Source organism: Cricetulus griseus, chromosome 6 (genome assembly GCF_003668045.3).
Source record: "Cricetulus griseus strain 17A/GY chromosome 6, alternate assembly CriGri-PICRH-1.0, whole genome shotgun sequence".
Taxonomy (NCBI): Eukaryota; Metazoa; Chordata; class Mammalia; order Rodentia; family Cricetidae; genus Cricetulus; species Cricetulus griseus.
The window spans coordinates 71969057-71986852 of record NC_048599.1 but is presented as its reverse complement, the minus strand read 5'-3'; the positions used below and the strand labels follow the sequence as shown (position 1 = coordinate 71986852).

The following is a 17796-nucleotide window of genomic DNA, read 5'->3' as shown; positions in this document are numbered from 1 at the left end:
GCTCAGTAGCTATTAAAAAATTCAGAGGGTCTCAGAGCCCTATACCTGAGCAACCTATAGTAGTCAAAATATATACCTCATGTTAAAGAAAGGCAGATCTAACACAAGGAATGAATACCACAAAGGGCTTTGGGGTTCACGCACTGGAAACACTGAAAACACACAGAGATATTACAGATACTCTATTTGACAGTGCTCTTAAGTATTTATATTCCAGACAAGTTAAAATCTATGAATATAGTATACACTTCATAATACATCAAAAGGGCATATATTATATATAATATATATATGTGTATATATATTATATATACAGTAGCATGTGATATATGTATTATATGTTAGCATTTTGAAAACTAATATTTTCATGTAGAAAGTTGTTGGGGTAATAGAGAACAAATAATTTCCAGATGAAGGAAAACATATTTTTAGAATGGGTTTTTCTCAGAGGAAAAGAAAACAAAATAGCACCATACATCTGTTTCCAATAGCAGCTTCGTCTTATTTATTATTATTATTATTGTTATTATTATTATTATTATTATTATTATTATTATTAAAATATGCAGAGGGAATCTGAAAAACAAAGTGGTGGATGTAGTATTTTTGGAAAGTCCAGGTACTCTATTTATTTAAGAGTTTGAAAAGTTTAATTTCTATTTAAACTAAGGGTTCACATATGCTTTCTCAATTTCTAGGGAATTTTTCTATTTGTAAAGCACATATCTACTAGGAGTAGCCAAGAAGCAAACTGATAAGTATTTTATAAGCAATTTATATATGTGATGGTTTCACACTTCCTTTCAGAGTCAAATGCCATATAATTGTGCTGTTGTGTATTTGTGTAAAATTAATCACAACAGGGTAAGAGAAAGATTAGTTATTAAGACAATTAAACATTCACTTCAGTTTATTCACAATCTGTTTGAGGACAGCAAGGCTTCTCTGTGTAATTTGATTTATTGTGTATGGAGGAAATGAATTTTTGAAGTTGTTTTAAATCTTAAAAGCACCTCTCCTCAATATAAAAGCCCTTTAATTTTAACTGACAGATCAATTCTGAAACTTTATTTTGAAAAGAAAATGGGGAAGAATTTGTGTCTTTAGAATTAAAAGGGATGAAAAAAAATAAACCAGACATTCTAAAAAAAAAAAAGAATCAACCTGATTTTTTTAGTGCTAATGAAGTCGTGGTGACAAAATAGTTGTCTTTTTTATTTTATCACAAAAAATAAACTGGTAGTGACAGGGTATGATGGAGAGATTTGACATCCTGGCAAATCACTGTCATTGATTCAATTATTCTAATTCTGAATAAGAGCTGTATACAGTGTGTGTTTATGCTACAGTGGGCTTTTTTTTTTTTTCAGTGACTGACATTCATCATATTGGTTAGACAGTTTTAAAAACCCAGTCTTTGTTTTCCACAATGTTGTCAAGAGCAAATAGAATATAATTTGTGGTATATTAAAAGGAAACTGCTTAAAACGTTAGTTAAAGGTGCTTCAAAATATTCTAATTTATTTGAAAATGTATTTTGGAAATTCAATTTCTGCCAATAGATGTTAAACATCTTTTTGAAAAAACTTGAGTCTTTAAATACATGCAAGTTGCTTTCTAACTTTCACTTTGTACCTATCATTTGTCAAGCCCTTCAAGAATATGGACCTATGACACCAAACCCTAGTGTTTTACATGAAAACTTGATCCATATACTGTGTTCCCAAGACATGTTATATGGTTAGAGATTCATTAACATGCTCAGCCAATGCTCATAGTTAACAAAGGGTTTAGGTGACACAATGGAAATCCGAGTTTGTTTCAGTTTTTCACTTTGTCTTAGACCCACATTCTGTAACCTGCTCACGGGGCTTCCGTACCCATCTCTGGGACCTCAACGTTAGTGTAGCTGCCAGCTTGAATTTCAGTCTTGAATTTTGTCTGTTGACATAATTTCCCAGTACTGATGTCAATTACTTAGAACTTTAGGACAGCAGTCCACCCAGCTGCTTTTGTGTAGTCAAGCTCTGTATGCACTAACTATTGTGTGGGGGCAATTAAGACGAAATCCCCCAAATATGTTTTTTGTCTTCACCACTTTAAACAACAGGACATACAGATGCAAATTCTTTTATATACTAGCAAACAAAACATTTTTTAAAAAAAGCCTTAGTAGTTTTTCAAAAACACAGACTAATGTATCACACACAACTTGAATTCACATTCTACAATCCACAGGGTGCAACATGCATGTTACCATCACAGAATGTCATCATCATCCCATTGCTACAGTTTACATAAACCAATGAGCACTCTAAGGCACATCATGGTTTGGGGTATTGTTTTTGGTGTTTATTTAAAAATTAATTAGTATTTTAAAATACACAACAGCAGCTAAATGTCAAATGATGGTATTTCTGCTGTATTATTTTTGTACAAAAGTTGGTGGAAAAAAACAATGAAACAAACTAAACAGAAGAATGATGGCTCCATTTTGTAATCCTGTGTTTTTCAAAGATTGGAGGGTCAAATCATTAAGAAAAATATTTACATAAGCTATTTGCAATCATAATTAGGGTGTCAGATAATTCCGCATGCAGTTACTAAGGAGGATTCCCTAGAAGTCCAGGTGCTTCCTGCCTCCGGCCATCATGCCACAGCCTGGGCCCAGCAGCTTGGCGGATTCTGCCAGATCCTGTTTGCTTGAGCGACTCACTGTGTCTGACAAGTCTGGAGGCAAATGCAGTCGCTGTGGTGCATTGTGAGGGAAGGAAAGAAGACAAAATTAATTTTGCTTTCCCCACACACTTCAGAATACAATATTATGCTCTGTTGATCAGCATTTAGTCTTGCATATGAAATCTCTGCTAAAACAATTCCTTAGACGGAGCCCATTATCTTCACATCCTATTCTTACTAGGTTTTTACAAATTACAGCTACTGTTAGAAACTAGACCAAGATTCTCAGTGGAATGACTTCAGAGTCCCAAACTAAATCTATTAAGATTTTTCTTTCATGGGTGGGGATGAAAACAGGCAAATGCACAAATTAAAAAAAATCATAAGTTATAGCATTTTTTCTGGTTTTGTTTTTGCCAAGGTCTGAAATTGGTTTTTAATCAACTTTAGCTTTCCACGAATGATGGATTCCCACAGATGCTTGCTTCTCTTTGTGTGTAAGTTGACCTGATGATTCTATTTCATTACTATACTTTTTCTAGGAACTTATATTTTTCACAGAAGTATTGACATAGAGTGAACAGTGCTAATGGACTGCAGTGCTTTTCATATGCACAGGTGAGCTAGCCAAGGCATTGACTACAGCCCTGCCTCAATGCCTAAGGTTAGAGTAGACTTTCAAAGTGTAGTTTGGCTTTGAGTAGCCCAACTCCCCTAGTCAGCTCCAAGCTTACTTAAGCAGACCCACCCCACAGCCCAGACTGCAGGTTTAAAAGAATGTTTTTGTTTTAAAAGGAATATATGCCAGGCATGGTGGCACACACCTTTTTCCAAGCACTCAGGAGGCAGAGACAGGCAGATATTTGAGTTCCAGACCCACCCCTGCAAAAAAGAGAAAGGAACATAACACTTTTTAAATTATCAGTTTTCTTTCTGTGTCTGTCTCTCTGTCTCTCTCTCTGTGTCTGTCTGTCTGTCTGTCTGTCTGTCTGTCTCTCTCTCTCTCTCTTACACACACACACACACACACACACACACACACACACACACACCAAAATTTAGTTGGGAGGTAGAGGTAGGTGGATCTCTATTGTGAATTTGAGGGCAACCTGATCTGCAAAATGAGTTTCAAGCCAGCCAGGGACACATAGTGAGACATCATCAAGAAAACAAAACAAAACAACAACAACAAAAAAATAAAAACAAAAACAAAATTAAAATTAAAGGAAGAGAGAGTTGACTTTCCAGATTAGTGAATTCTACATCAACAAGCATGTCTGGAAACTATTAAAAAAGAAATGATCTGTACTGAACACATAGAGACTTTTATATCATTATTACTCTCTATTTAACATAGCAAAACATCTAGTCACATGGCATTTTCATTGTTTTAGGCATTACCATAATCTACAGATCATTTAAAGTCTATAGGAGGATATGTATAGTTACAGGCAAACAATATGCCATTGTATAGGAGGGGCTTTGGCATCCATAGATGTTGGAATCTGCAGGGGTTTTTAGAACTACTTCTCCAGGGTGACAAAGGATGACTCTCTCTGTTGTGTGAGGGACAAGATAGGAGGGCAAGGCCATAGGCAAGACAGGATAGGATAGTGTTCTCTCATAGGCAACCTGGCTGGGACATTCACTGGAAAACTCTCTTCAGTGGGGGGAGGGGGGCCTAGGACTATTTTTGTCAAAATGTTTGCCCACTAGCATATGTTCCAGCTAGATGCTTTCCTGATGAAAGGCTTCCTTGTTGTCATGTAAACACAAGCTGTGTGTAAATAATCAAAATATTTAAAGACATTTAAGACGATTTATGAAAAGTTTCTTCCTTGATTTCTTTGTCTCAAATACAAATGCATTTCGGATGAAAAAATACTGCTGTACAGATGCATGGTCAACAAAGACATCAAGTGGGTGAAGGAGGTCAGAAAAATGTGGGACATTAACACAGAACTGTTCATTTCATCCTCAGCACCCAGCCTGTAGCTTATTAAGTAACTGTTTGCTTCCTGAATCTCAGATGAGACCCATTTGTTCCCAAATAATTCCTTCAGTTCCCTGCACTCTAGTTTGTTCCCTAGAAGATTTCAGCAGAAATGAGAGCAGGATAGGCTCAGTGGTCTAGAAGGAAGCATGGCTCCCTGGTCTGAGGCAACAAGCATCACTGCAAATGCCCACATAGTCACTGACCATAGAAGAAACAGGAGGGAGAAAGATCTTTAGTTATATTTGTATTTCACTTCAAGGGTTGTTGCTGATGAGCCCAGAGGAAAACGAGCAGCATATATGCATGGCTTGGTTATCTGAAACTTACAGAAAGTTACTGTGTGTGTGTGTGAGTGTGTGATACTGGAAACTACCAAATGGCTGCCTTATGGAGCCACCTTGACAAACAGAATCTGGAAGGCATTCTGAAGCAAGCATAACACCTTCCACACACCTGCTTTCCTGTAGCCAGCTGACACGAATAAGGGTAGTGCACAAATTACCTCACAGTCAACTCTCCAGGCAGAGGAGAAAGCTTTACAGAGATGGGATTTCAGTGGGCTCTTAAGTGACGGCCTTGGTTTTGACAAGGAGAATGGGATTTGTCCAATAGCCAGAGCAGTGTAATATAAGGCAGGGTGTATTTGAAGGCTCAACCTGCATGGATAATCTGAACAGGAACACAAGTGCAGTTTATCCAGGACTAGCAAAAACATATTTTAGGAGCTCAACTATTAGCTTAGTGACTGCCTAAGCACTTCTCTCTCCCCTCTTTATCTAGGCAATGAGTGAGCCAATTGGTTGAATGCCATCATTAGGAAAAAAAATAAAGTGACACATGACATGCTTGGGAATCTTTTGGGTTGAATGGCTTTGTAGAAAAGTCACATATTATTCATGTGCTACTTTTGATCATGAAAATTTGGGGGTGATATGAGTAATCACTCCTAGCCAAATGCTTTACTGTAAAGCTGGTTATATATTCTTGTCCTCTGAAAAAGCCCAAAGAGGGCTGGGAAATCAGTGCCTCTGTGTGGGTTTGCTTGCTTTTGTTGATTTCTTGAATGTGGTCACCATGCAATATAAATTCTTGAGCAGAGTGTTTTTGTTCTTTCTTTCCAAGCCTCCCCTGTGTGCCACATCAGTGTGATGTGAAGCAGCAAAGAAAGGAGCTCAGGTTCCAGCCTTGCCAGGTGTGTCAGGGAGTTCTCCTCTGAGGCTTCTAAAGCCTGCATACATTTGACATGTAACTGCTGAGGTGCCACTGCATCCCAGATCTGTCTTCTGAAAAAGCATGGTGACCTTCTTTATGATAAACTTCAAGGCTATAGCACAGATAAACTTATAGATGTTGAGATTTCACTGAATAACAGTTTAAATAAAAACGACTCAAGTAAAAGTGAATGGGACTAATGTATGAAATGATTCTCAATATTATAAACCCAATCAGAGGATTCATCTGTCTCTTTTTATACCCGAGCAAAGGCCAAAGCAAAAATGGGTCTTTTACCCTGAACTGAATATTTTTTCCATCCGTTTGTTTCCTCAGACTTTGGAGAGGTGAGGACTGTGCAGATGAGGCAGGGGGATGGGTATCTGGTTGGTTGGCAACCTAGTTTTTGCCTTAGTACCATGACTGCATGGGTAGAGGTATGGAAAAAAATAGGAACTTCCATGATTCCTACAGGAAATTGGGAAATTTGCAGGGATTGATGTGATCAATGGATTCCCTTCTGCCACTACTGTATGGAAGGAAACAGTGTACTAAAACACTCTGGCAGGTTCAGAGGCTTCTGCCAAAGGCATATGCATTCCACAGAAAGCTCTGGCTAGAACCAAGCAGCAGAATGATAGCTCTGTTGCTCCAGGACTTCCCAAGGAGGGCAGACAGGATTTTGAAGTTCTTCCCCAAGGTCTGTCTCTCCATTTTGCTGGGCTTAGCCACTACCTGTCCCTTGTGGGTCAGCAACAAACTGATCCTATAGACACACAGAATCGAATTTCCTGTCTTAATGGTTCCCTTATTAATTCCTTTTCTCCCCAACTGCCAGACTTGTGTTCAGCACCAACAGTTCCCAAACAGAAGGGCTAACATAATCAATGGAGATTACACCTGGATTTGAGGCAAACTGAAAGTAAATATTCATTAAAGTAAGTTGAACCAATTTATATTTTTCATACTTTGCCAAAAGGAAACCGCCACGCACTGTTTGCTTTCTGAAAACAAATGATGGAGTGCATTTTAACCCTTAGCAGATGGGTAGGGATTCATCTACATCTTTTACAACTGCCTCATACTCCCTGGAAAGCCAGTTTGTGTTGCTCAGAACCATGAAACATTAATCTTTCAGAACAGTTCCCAATAATTTTCATTTTCTTTTAAACATAACAAATAGAGTGAAAACTAGTTCATACCTATGTTGGTCCCCTAGCTGAAGATCTGTCACTCTGCCCCAGTGTCCAGGGGCCCTGCCATAGACACAGCAGAAGTCACTGGTGCAAGAGCACTGGGTGTGGAGGTGGAGTGACAGTGTGATTCCTGCATTTGTTCTTCACTTTCAGGGTGACCTCTCATAAGCCAATTACTTGTCAAAGCTTCATTGTGCTCATTCATATGAAGGAACAACTGTCCCCTCACAAGACTGCCATAGAGATCAAATGACATGTGCAGATACTTGTGAACTACCAAGTACTATACTAACATATTTAAACCTCCTTTGCTTAAAAAATAGATTTCAGGGGGCTCAGAAAAAATATACATAAGGCAACATAAAAACAGATGAGTTTACCAGGGCAAGGAAGTGAATCTGGAAGTAGAACTCACTATATATAACTATGAATATCAGCAATTTAATTACTGGGTTTCAGGATGTAAGCAGAAACTCAGAATTTAGTATATATTACCTCCCCCCATTGTGGCTCTGTAAATAAACATAAAGGAAGTTGCACCCACAATTCCCCACCTGGCTTCTGGGTCAGTGTCAAAGTGCATGGCTGTATTAAAAGAGTATGGTGGCTTGAATGAGAAATGTCTGCCATAGTCTTGGGGATTTTAACACTTGATTCCAGGTTCGTGATGCTGTTTGGAGAGGTTTATGTGCTGCAGCTTTGCTGGGGGAAGGGTGTCACTGGAAGCAGGCTTTGAAAGTAAATGCCTTAACTACCAGTTTGCCCCTCTGCTTCAAGCTTGTCTCTCCAACTGTCATGCCTGCAGCTTGCTGTCCTGTTTCCCTGCTATCAGGGATGGACTTTAGCACTCTGGAACCAGAAGCCCAACTAAACTCTTGCTTTCTTGGCTATGGTGTTTGATCACAGCAATGGAATAGTAAGCAATATAGAATGTAATTCAGGATCTGCCTCATTTTAAAAATCTGTCTTTTGTACATGTCTTCACTGCTGACAAAATGGCGAATAAAGGAAATGTCAGAATATGAAGCTCCTCCATCTGGGTTTTAATAGTTATTTTTCCTTCTTCACACAAAGGGGAGGAAACAAATGAACAGCAAGCATCCATCCCACTCCCTTGCAGAGTCTCTCAGGTCTGTGGTGCCCTCACATGCAGAGAGCTTGCTGCTTTCTGTAATCATACTCTGTGTGATGCAATGAATTAGACCACAGGCTAAGGAGCCATCACAGAAGCATTCTTATCCTAAGAGTGGCTTGACAAAGGTAGAAATGTCACTGCTAACAACCTTATGTATCTCCAGGTCCAGGGGATCTGATGCTCCTGGCCTCTCCAGGTCCCTATACATGCAGGCTACAAGTACACACAGTAAAATTAAATAAATTTTCTTAAAAGGTACAAGTGTATTTATTCTCTACTTTACTCCCACAAGTAGGCAATTCTGAGCACAAAGGATAGGTCTGCCTTTTAAATAAGGGATCCACTTCTGGCTTAAAGACTGATGCCGACTGGGGAAAAAATGTGGTCCAAAAGACAGGACCTGGAAGATGGCCATGTTACTTCTACTCACAACCCAAACTTAGACATGGTCAGACTGAGCTGCAAAAGAGGCTTTATGTTTAAGTGTATGTAAAAATGCTGATCAAATTTATTACTAATGAGGAAGAACAAATGCATAGAGACAAGCATTCTGGGAGACAATCAGTACTATGCCATGGTTACAATAAAGGCTGCATAACAAAACCATCAGTACCCAGGAACATACAGTTGCAGTGAACTGTAACTCACTGCTTGGGACTCCATTTTTAGTTTCTGACCAAAAAAAAAAAAAAAAAATCACACATCTGATTCCCCCCAGGAGTCTAGAGTGAGGGAGGCTAAAGCAATGTTCTCTTGTTCTATCTTGTTGGGAGACTTCCCTTTCTTCAGTGGAGAGATAGATTTCCTAACAGAGGTACGAGGAAGAGGATGGAACAGGCTTGATATATTCATCATTATTACAAGGTTTCAGACTTTGTTTCAGCTACTAAGAATGTCAGTGTCTCATGCTATTATATACTTACATTATTATTATTGTGTGTGGGGTTTGGTACATGTGTGTGGTGCATGTATGTGAGTGTGTGGGTGTGTATATGGAGTAGCCAGAGCAGGATAGCAAATGTCTCCTTCTGTTATTCCCAGCTTTTTTTTGTCTTTCTCATTGAACTAAAAACTTGCCAATTTGGCTGGTTGGCTGGCCAGTCAGCAAGATTTGGGATCTACCTGCTTTTGCTCTCCAGTCCTGAGGTACAGGCATATGCTGCCATGCAACTTGGGTTTTTAGGTAACTGCTTGGAATTTGAATTCAGGTTCTTATGCTTGCAAGGCAAGTTCTCTTACTTACCTCAAGCTATTATATTTTTACATTTATATTATTTGATAATGATTACAATATGATTGGAATGATTCAATATAATGAAACATTATATTGCAAATATTCTATATTTGGTTAAAATACTACAGTGTGGTATACTTCTGCCTAATTTTTCATCATCCTTATACCCACCCTGGCCAGTGGAAACAATGCCAGAAATGATTCCCCCTCCCTCAATTTTTTTTTTCTTTTTGGATTTGCAAGTGTTCATTTGGTAGTGGCTGAGTACTTCTGGAAAATCATCTGCTACACATGGTTTATGTTTTGGTTTATGTTTTTATTTTTTTAAGGTCCAATTCATTCTCAGGGTTTAAGATTAAAATATTTTTCATTAATGTCATAATTTGACGCTATTCTTTGAATTAAGAAATTCATTTGGTTTTGGTTTTTCTTGATTGATCTGAAAATTAGACAACATCTCAGAGCTGGAACATTGCATATTGGCTGCCCATTGAAAAATGTTCAGGTGTGCAATTATTTTGACCGTCAATTATAACTGACAGTATTGTCTTGCCTCCAAATCTGCTTTCACCTCTCTGAAAGCAGACTGTGAAGAACTTACTTGTCTAAACACAAGTGTGATTTGTGAAAAGGCATGTGTCTGTGGCAGAGATTGCTAGTTTACTCCCAGTATCTATTCTCCTTAGAAAGTAAAAGAATCTCTGAATACTGGAAGGGCACATGGCCTCCTTGAATAAAGGCTGTATTTTCCAGCTTCCTTTACTAATAGATGAGGTTGAGTGACTGCATCTTGGTCACTGTATCTTGGGCAGAAGTGCCATGGTTAGTGTTAGGATGAGTTTTTCTTTTTAATAATTTACTTAACCTTTATTTTATGTGCAATGGGGTTAAGGTATCAGATCACCTAGAACTAGAGTTACAGACAGTTGTGAGCTGCAATATGGGTGCTGGGAATTGAGCCCGGGTCCTCTGGAAGAACAGTCAGTACTCTTAACTGCTGAGCCACCTCTCCAGCCCAGGATGAGGTTTTGTAAAGGGAATAGGCACTGTTACATTTCCCTTTCCTCTTAGTAAGGGAACCTCACCAAGAGGGCTCCATCTACCTCTCCTCTGACCAGACTCTTTCCCATAGGTTGGGTAATAAGGGGTTGAATGCAGCATGTATCTAGAATTGGTATCAACCTCATAGCTGGTAGTGGCACATGCTTATAAACCCAGGATTCTTGAATCAGAGGCAAGAGGATCAGTAGTTCAAAGATATCCTTGGCTACTTAAAGAGTTGGAGGTCAGCCTGGATTACATGAGATTCTTTCTGCCTCCCAGAAAAAAAGAAAAAAGTTAAAAAAACCCAAACCCTGTATCTTTCTTTGTTGAATATGTTCTTGGGGCATAGAAACTCTGAATTTCATGTGCAGATGGCTACAAAGCCTGCACAGTTCTTGTTTTCAGGTTTGTCCACTCATGAGTGCACTGTGCTATCGGTGTGCATACTTTGAAGCTCCGGGAATAGGAAAGGCATGGCTGTTAGTGGGCAGCACAAACACTATGGATGTGCAAGCTAGGTGTGCACAGTATTCAAGTGGTCTCATTTGTGGAAGAGAAAGGAGCGAGCCTGTAGAGCAATTCTCTCTGTTTCATGTTCTCAAGTAGAGCTCTGATCCTAAATTCAAAGAAGAGTATATTTTCAAAAGAAAGAAGAGAGACATATTTAATGGCTTGACAATTTCAAAATGTTCTAGCCTAATTATGTTGTCCTTTCTTTGCATTCTTGCTCTAGGTTCTGCAAGTGTTCAGGACAGACCTAACTTCCTTCTTTTCACTTGCTGGAAGCAGCCATTCTGGTCATAAAATTGAAGCTACGTGCTAAGGAGAACAAAGCAAAATGACAGAATGAGTCTAAGGGCTTAGGTTGCCCAACATGGTCTATGTGAGAGACACAGACTTCTGCATTTATCTAAAGCACCCTCACTGGATCACTGTAACAACAGCATAACTCCCAACCCTTTAATACAGACTTTGGCAAATGACACATGTAATACCCAAGTTCTATGATATACATATAATTTGATTGGTTGGAAGGTGGGCAGCGAGGTTAAAGATCAGCTTGTGAGTGTTGTTCTTATCATGTCTGTGATAACCCAGAAGGCAAACCTTATATCTCCCATTGGTGGCTCACCATGAAATATTGAAAAAATTTAGAATACTTGTGTATCTGTTGACTCTTGCCACTTTATAAAGAGATGAATTCAAGCTAGAATGAGAGTACTAGGAAGAAGGGACTATGGTTCTGTTAACGGAAGTACCCTGCCTAGACCTCACAGTCTTAACCAAAGGCTTGGTAATTCAGGGCCTTGATAGTCTGCAAGCACCTTGATATTCTTGCACTTATACAGTGGTGTGGCAACATTTGCCAATGAGGTTTGTGCTCCTGAGCCTTCTTAAAGACTTTCACTAAGGGCATAGCCTTAAACTGGTCAGGGGAAGGGTACTTATTTCAATTAAGCCTACTATTTCATGTGGTTCCCAGGTAGCTACTTAGAAAATGAAAGAAATCTCAGAAAGGAAGATTCAAGTCTAGAGCAGGTACTTGGTAGCCACTCAAATTGCCTTCTGGTGTTCCCTTCTCATAGCAGGGACTGGAAAGATGTGGACTAGGGTTATCCAACTCGATGCATCTGTACACTAGGTTTAGAAGGTGGAAGAGAAGCAGGAGCAGTTTTCCTGCTGTGTTAACTACTGCAATTGGCAGGCACTGGTGCAGAGATGATTGTTCTGGCATCAGTATTCAGTGACTAGACACTGACTTCCTAAGCCCTGAGAAGCCTTTGTGGAAGTGGAGGCTAGACCAGTGTTTAAGTGTCCAGCTAGCTGCTTCCTGAGGGACAGGAAGCAATTGCAGTGGAAAGGGGAATTCGCTAGCCCCAAGGCTGTGGCCAAAGAGCAGCATGTCCAGTCAGTAACTTCAGTGGGGGGAGGGGTCTCCTAGCTCCTCCCCTTCCTATCCTCCTAGAGACAGTTTGATGGCAATGCCCTTCAGTTCCTCCAATTATTTCACCCACTCCAATGTTTTGATACAGATTTTCTTTCTGCACATGGAACTGAGGGGATGCAAATGGGCTGGGAACATTCTAAGGCAATGGTTCTCAACCTTCCTCATGCTGTTCCTCATGTTGTGGTGAGCCCCAACCATAACATTATTTTTTGTAGCTACTTCACAATTGTAATTTCGCTACTGTTATGAATCATAATGTAAGCATCTATGTTTTCTGATGGTATTTGGAGACCCTTGTTGAAAGAGTTGTTTGACCCCCAAAAGGGTTCCAACTTGCAGGTTGAGAACCTCTGTTCTAAGGCCTTGAGGGAATTGTATTGCCAAAGAAACCACAAACCTGGTCAGAACCCTATAGTTATTCAACCCAGAAAGCCACCCCAGTCCTCAAACTTCAAAGGACACATCTTTTAACAGCAACTTCATGTAGCAATATTTGATAATGGCCAAATGAAGACTTCTTAAAGGAAAAAGGAATAATAGATGAGAAAGGTCCCTTCCCCTCCTTCTCCTTCTTTCTTTTCAGGTTCTCATATATCCCAGGCTAGACCTGTTTGGTATGTAGCAGAGGATGACCTTGAACTTCTGCCTCTCCCTCCTGAGTGTTGAGATTACAGTGTTTTCTACATACCTATTTTTATTAGATTCTGAGGGATTGACCCCAGGGCTTTCACACACTAAACAACCTTTTTACTAACTGAGCTATATCAAAAGCCTCAAGGCTGATTTTTCTATAAACTACCAGGGCATAGGATTTTTGAATTTTCTAGCTGGAAGGGTAAGGGAATGCATATTTGTGGGAAGAATGTGAGCATAGTCTTGGGTTCCAAAGGACTGTCATATTTGTCAGAGACTGGTAATTGTCTGCCAACATCTCATCTAGTACTGAGTCCCTTAAATACAAGACTATTATGACTAATGGCTTCATTTCCAGGCTTCCCTGGTAGATGGCTATGGACCATGTAACTAAGTCCAAAACAATGAGAAGAGCAGGCGTGATGTCATAACCTCAACACACTGAAATGAACTGAACTCAGGCAGTCTGGCTCCAGTATCCATACTTAATTTTCTATGTGTCAGTGTCTCTAAACATTAGAGACATTGAGTAAGACAGGCAAGATTCCCTGCTTTCATGGAACTTGCCCCAGAAGAGAAAACATATACTTCCATAGCTCAAGGAGAGGTTGACAGCACAGGAGAGCATGCAAATGTGGACCATGTGGAGAGTGAAGGATGCCTGAAAGGAAATGAAACTGGTGACATGGCACTACTGGCTGTGGGTACCACTTTAACTGGTGAAGATCTTCCTTAAGAGTACACCTGTGCTAAGATTTTAATTTTGAGATGGGATTTATAAGATCTGGAGAAAGAAGATTAAGGAGATGAGAATAAAGTTGAAAAGTTATAAGGAAGAGGTAAGCTTGGCATATTTGAAGGGCAGAAAGATTTCAGCTTTCTGGAGCATTAGACAAATGGGCAAATGGTTATTAAGCATGGCTGGCAGGCAGGTGGCAGATTTGGTAGAGCTTGTAAGTAATGAGAACTGATTTGAATTTAGTTCTCAAGGGTAGAGGCTATCATAGAAGTAATAGAAACATTTTTTTTCTATGACTGTTGATTATTTCCTTACAAAGTCATGTGTGGATATTTTTAATAATGGGGAACAACAGTTACTGCACACATTCACATTTCATGAAAGACATTACCAGAGAACAGTGTACAAAGGTACACTGTTAGATCATGCTTTTTTCTGATTCAGAAGAAACATTCCAGTACTGAAGTGACATGTCTTTCCCTGGCACCCCAGGTTCCTTATGACCACCCTCCCTGTGGAGGAGCTGAGTTCTGTGACACATGGAAAGAGAAGCTCCAGCACTTTGTGGGGTGGGGATAACTTACTCAGGATGCTTCTCTTAAAAGGAAACTAGAATCTTTCCGACTGTAGCGTAAAAATAACAACACATTCATGTTCTTATACGTTCAGTTAAGATGCAGAAAAGTCATATTTTCTTAGTTCATATGTCCAGAGAAGTAGGAAATTCTGGAAAACATTGCTTGATATCACCCCTCCTTCCCTTCCTTTCCCCTTCTTCATCCATACCTCTTTTCTTTCTTTGAGACAATGGCTCTCTTTGTAGCCTAGACTAACTAGCCTGGCCCAGCCTTGTACTCAAAGTGGCAATCTTCCTGCCTCAGCAGGGATTTATAGGCATGAGTCATTATGTTTGGCACTGACTTTATTATTTTATACAAATTAAAGGGTGTTTCTTTTTCTTCTGATTTCTCCCTTCTTTTTATTTTCATTAATGTGCTGGGCTTAAAAAAGCATTTAGGTAATGGAATAATATAGCTTTAGTTGTTACCTAAAGTTGGAAAGAAAAGACAGAAATACCTTCCTCCGTGCCCCTCCACCCGCTGTGCCCTGTGCACCCCATCAACTGCTGCACCCCTTGTGCCCCACCACCCACTGTTCTCTGCACCCCATCACATGCTGCACCCATCCCTACCCTGCTACTTCTTGAGAAAGGGCATGGAATTGTGGTGATTAGCTACTAGCCTAACTTCCATCCCTGTGCTCCTAGGGCCCTGTTGCCTAAATGGCGAAATGGGCTCTTCCTATGTCCCAACCAAGTCCCTTTCATCTATCTTTCCTAAACTGTGTAGCGGAGATTCTCACTGTGGCCACCCCTTCCCTGGTTCCAGCAGTTCTTTAATTCAAGGTCTGTATGGCTCTGGAGCACATGGTGCAGTCAAAGAGCAGAGATGTTCCAGTATGTGCAGGGGCGCAGGCAGAGAAACTCCAGGGCCTTCACAGGAAAGGGAAGAAGACAGGATATCTTGACTGCCACTATGACAGGTATCCCAGGTGCACTTTACTCGGGAAGTCCCTTTTCTACTTGTTGATAAAGGAGAAAAAAATTTTAGGAGCAGTATCTTGGGGACTACACATCAAGTTTCTTAAGAATAGTAAGATGGCTTAGGGAGAAAAAAAAAATCACACGTATGTTTTAGACCTGAATGCTAAACTTAAAGAATTGTTTTAGAAATACATTCAAATGGCTAATCACATGAGAATTCCTTTCCACTTCATTTCTTTCTTCCTTTAAAGCATATGATATGGACACTGCCATAACAAAGGCAACAATCCTTCTTGTCACTGCAATTGAAAGTAGTGCCTGTTCCTTTCCATAATCTGAAACCATGTACTCAGTGAACTGCTAGTAGGTAAATCAGTATCTCTGTATTCAGGTCCATTCTGAAATATTAGAGATCTTCAGGACTTCGGCAGACCCATGATGCAGGTCGGGGGCTGGCAGAGGCACGACTGTCCCTTAGCTATGGACTAGAATCCTAAGATGTGAGAAGGCAGAAACGAGAGACTTTTGCAATCTGAAAGCTCTCAAAATAACTTAGGTAAGCATGTTACTGCTAGCCCACTAGCTAACTTCCAGAGCTGGCAACTCTGGAGAAGTACTCAGTCCAGAAATGTGGCAAGCATACACTTTTATACCCTGGATAACATACCCATGAACACGTGTTGGTTTCCTTTTGGCTGCAAGCAAATGACTCCCGAGAACATAATGGCAAGTGTGTTTCTCTATATAATGCCTACAGGGTAGGAAGAACATCATTCTCCAAAGCTCTGAGATGGTGTATGAAGTGCTCAGTGGCAGTGGCGATGTAAAACATCCTGACAGCTCTCTAGTCACTTTGAGATCCCCATATTTAAGGATCTGCTGGTTCCTGGGTATGAAGAAAGAATTTTTAATGGGGCCAAATGTAGGTGTTTACAAGGGGGAATTGTTTTTCTTTCTTTCTTTCTTTCTTTTTTTTCTTTATTAGGAGCTGCCTTATGTTCAAGAGTTGTATTTACTTTGTCAAGCTCGCCAGAATTAGAAAATCCCCATTGCTAGGCAGCCTAGAGTGCTCACAAAGTATTTCTGGGCATTCAGAACTGAAGCATGTGCTGTGCTGCCCAAAGGCAGGTTTCATTACAGTGTGTTATTTAGTCCTCTTTCGTCCCTCCCTGCCCCCACACCCCTAGACAGGGGTGCTTCTACAATGGGGAATCTTGGTTACTTTATGCTGCAACATATTTACATGATTGAAATGCAACAATCAACACATCTGTGAAGCCTGAGGGACAGGCACACTTTAATGGTTTCTTGAAGGAGGCTGATTTCCTGGAGCTTTTAATCTTTATTTTGTCCTGCATGCATGAACAAGCTCTCCTCTACTATAGGGTATTTGACACAGTGTACCTGTTATGAATGCGAATGAAAAGAAAGTAACACAAAATTAATTTTATGTTTATCTTTGCTAAACCATTCCTGATATCTTTCACCAGTTCAATGTTCGTTGAGGGCTTGGCTACTATTTCTGTCATGTTGTGTTAGATTTCAACAAATGTAGCTAGGTAGTAGGTTTTTGGTTTGACAAAATGAAATGTGGCTTTCTCTATATTGGTTGGACAAAACCAGTCCATGATGAATGAATAGTATCTATCACAGCAAGAGTTTTCCTTACTTTCCACCCACAGATAAGGCATACTCTTCCAGGTGGTGAGCACTTCAAAGGAAACAATCAAGGTGGCACTAGGTAGTGCTGTTTGATACATGCTATTGTACATGTTCTGAGTGTCATACATGTATCACTATCATAGATTCTTAACTTTTACTAAATCTGTACATTAATTAATTGCTAAGGTCTTAGTAAAATGGAGGAAAAACAGAAAAATTAAAGCTATATGAAATGAAAATTTCCATTTTCAATTTGATTTCAGAAAGTAAGTTAACTCCAACCTCACGTATCAGGAAAAGTTACCACAAATTTCTAAATGAATCTGGTTTCACACGCACTTCCCTCTACAGCTTTCTTTCTGTCCCAGTTTGGAAGAAAGACTGCAAACACACTGAGCAGAGCCAGTGCCCTCTCCACACACCTTACGGTCATGAGGGGGCAAAGACTAAGCGAAAGACTCAGTACTCTGGCTGAGGGACACAGACTAGAGGGGGACACAACTTCAAAGAGGAACTCTTTCCCGAAACGACTTCACATGTAGGATGCATGCAATGATCTGAATGCATATAATTCAGTCTAAGATAGAAAGGCTCTCCAAGAATAATGCAAAATAAAGGAAACACAGAAAGTAAAGCAATAACAACAACAACAAAAAAACACTGATGAAATTTCCAGAAAAGAACAAAATATTTGTGAGTATACAGATAAATGATTGGCTACTTTTTAGTTTTCTTTTAAAAATTTCTTTGGCTTAATCAGAATGCATCTTTCTAT

General features: G+C 39.7%; 1 protein-coding gene across 3 annotated transcripts in view; it reads right to left on the bottom strand.

Annotated features, from left to right (window-relative positions):
- The window catches only part of Elp4 (elongator acetyltransferase complex subunit 4), a 205347-nt gene that overhangs the window by 10079 nt on the left and 177472 nt on the right, over positions 1-17796 (bottom strand). Inside the window, exons 10-11 of one of the 3 annotated variants that reach the window (XM_027422314.2) lie at positions 3504-3561; positions 1352-2749 (exon numbers count right to left, since the gene is read on the bottom strand). The exons of 1 other annotated variant lie outside the window; for it this stretch is intronic. In XM_027422314.2, coding sequence (XP_027278115.1) covers positions 2604-2749; positions 3504-3561 — 204 coding nt within the window. In that variant the 3' untranslated portion in view covers positions 1352-2603. Of the gene's footprint in view, positions 1-1351; positions 2750-3503; positions 3562-17796 lie in introns of those variants that run through there. One more of the 3 variants, XM_027422315.2, reaches the window with a different exon arrangement.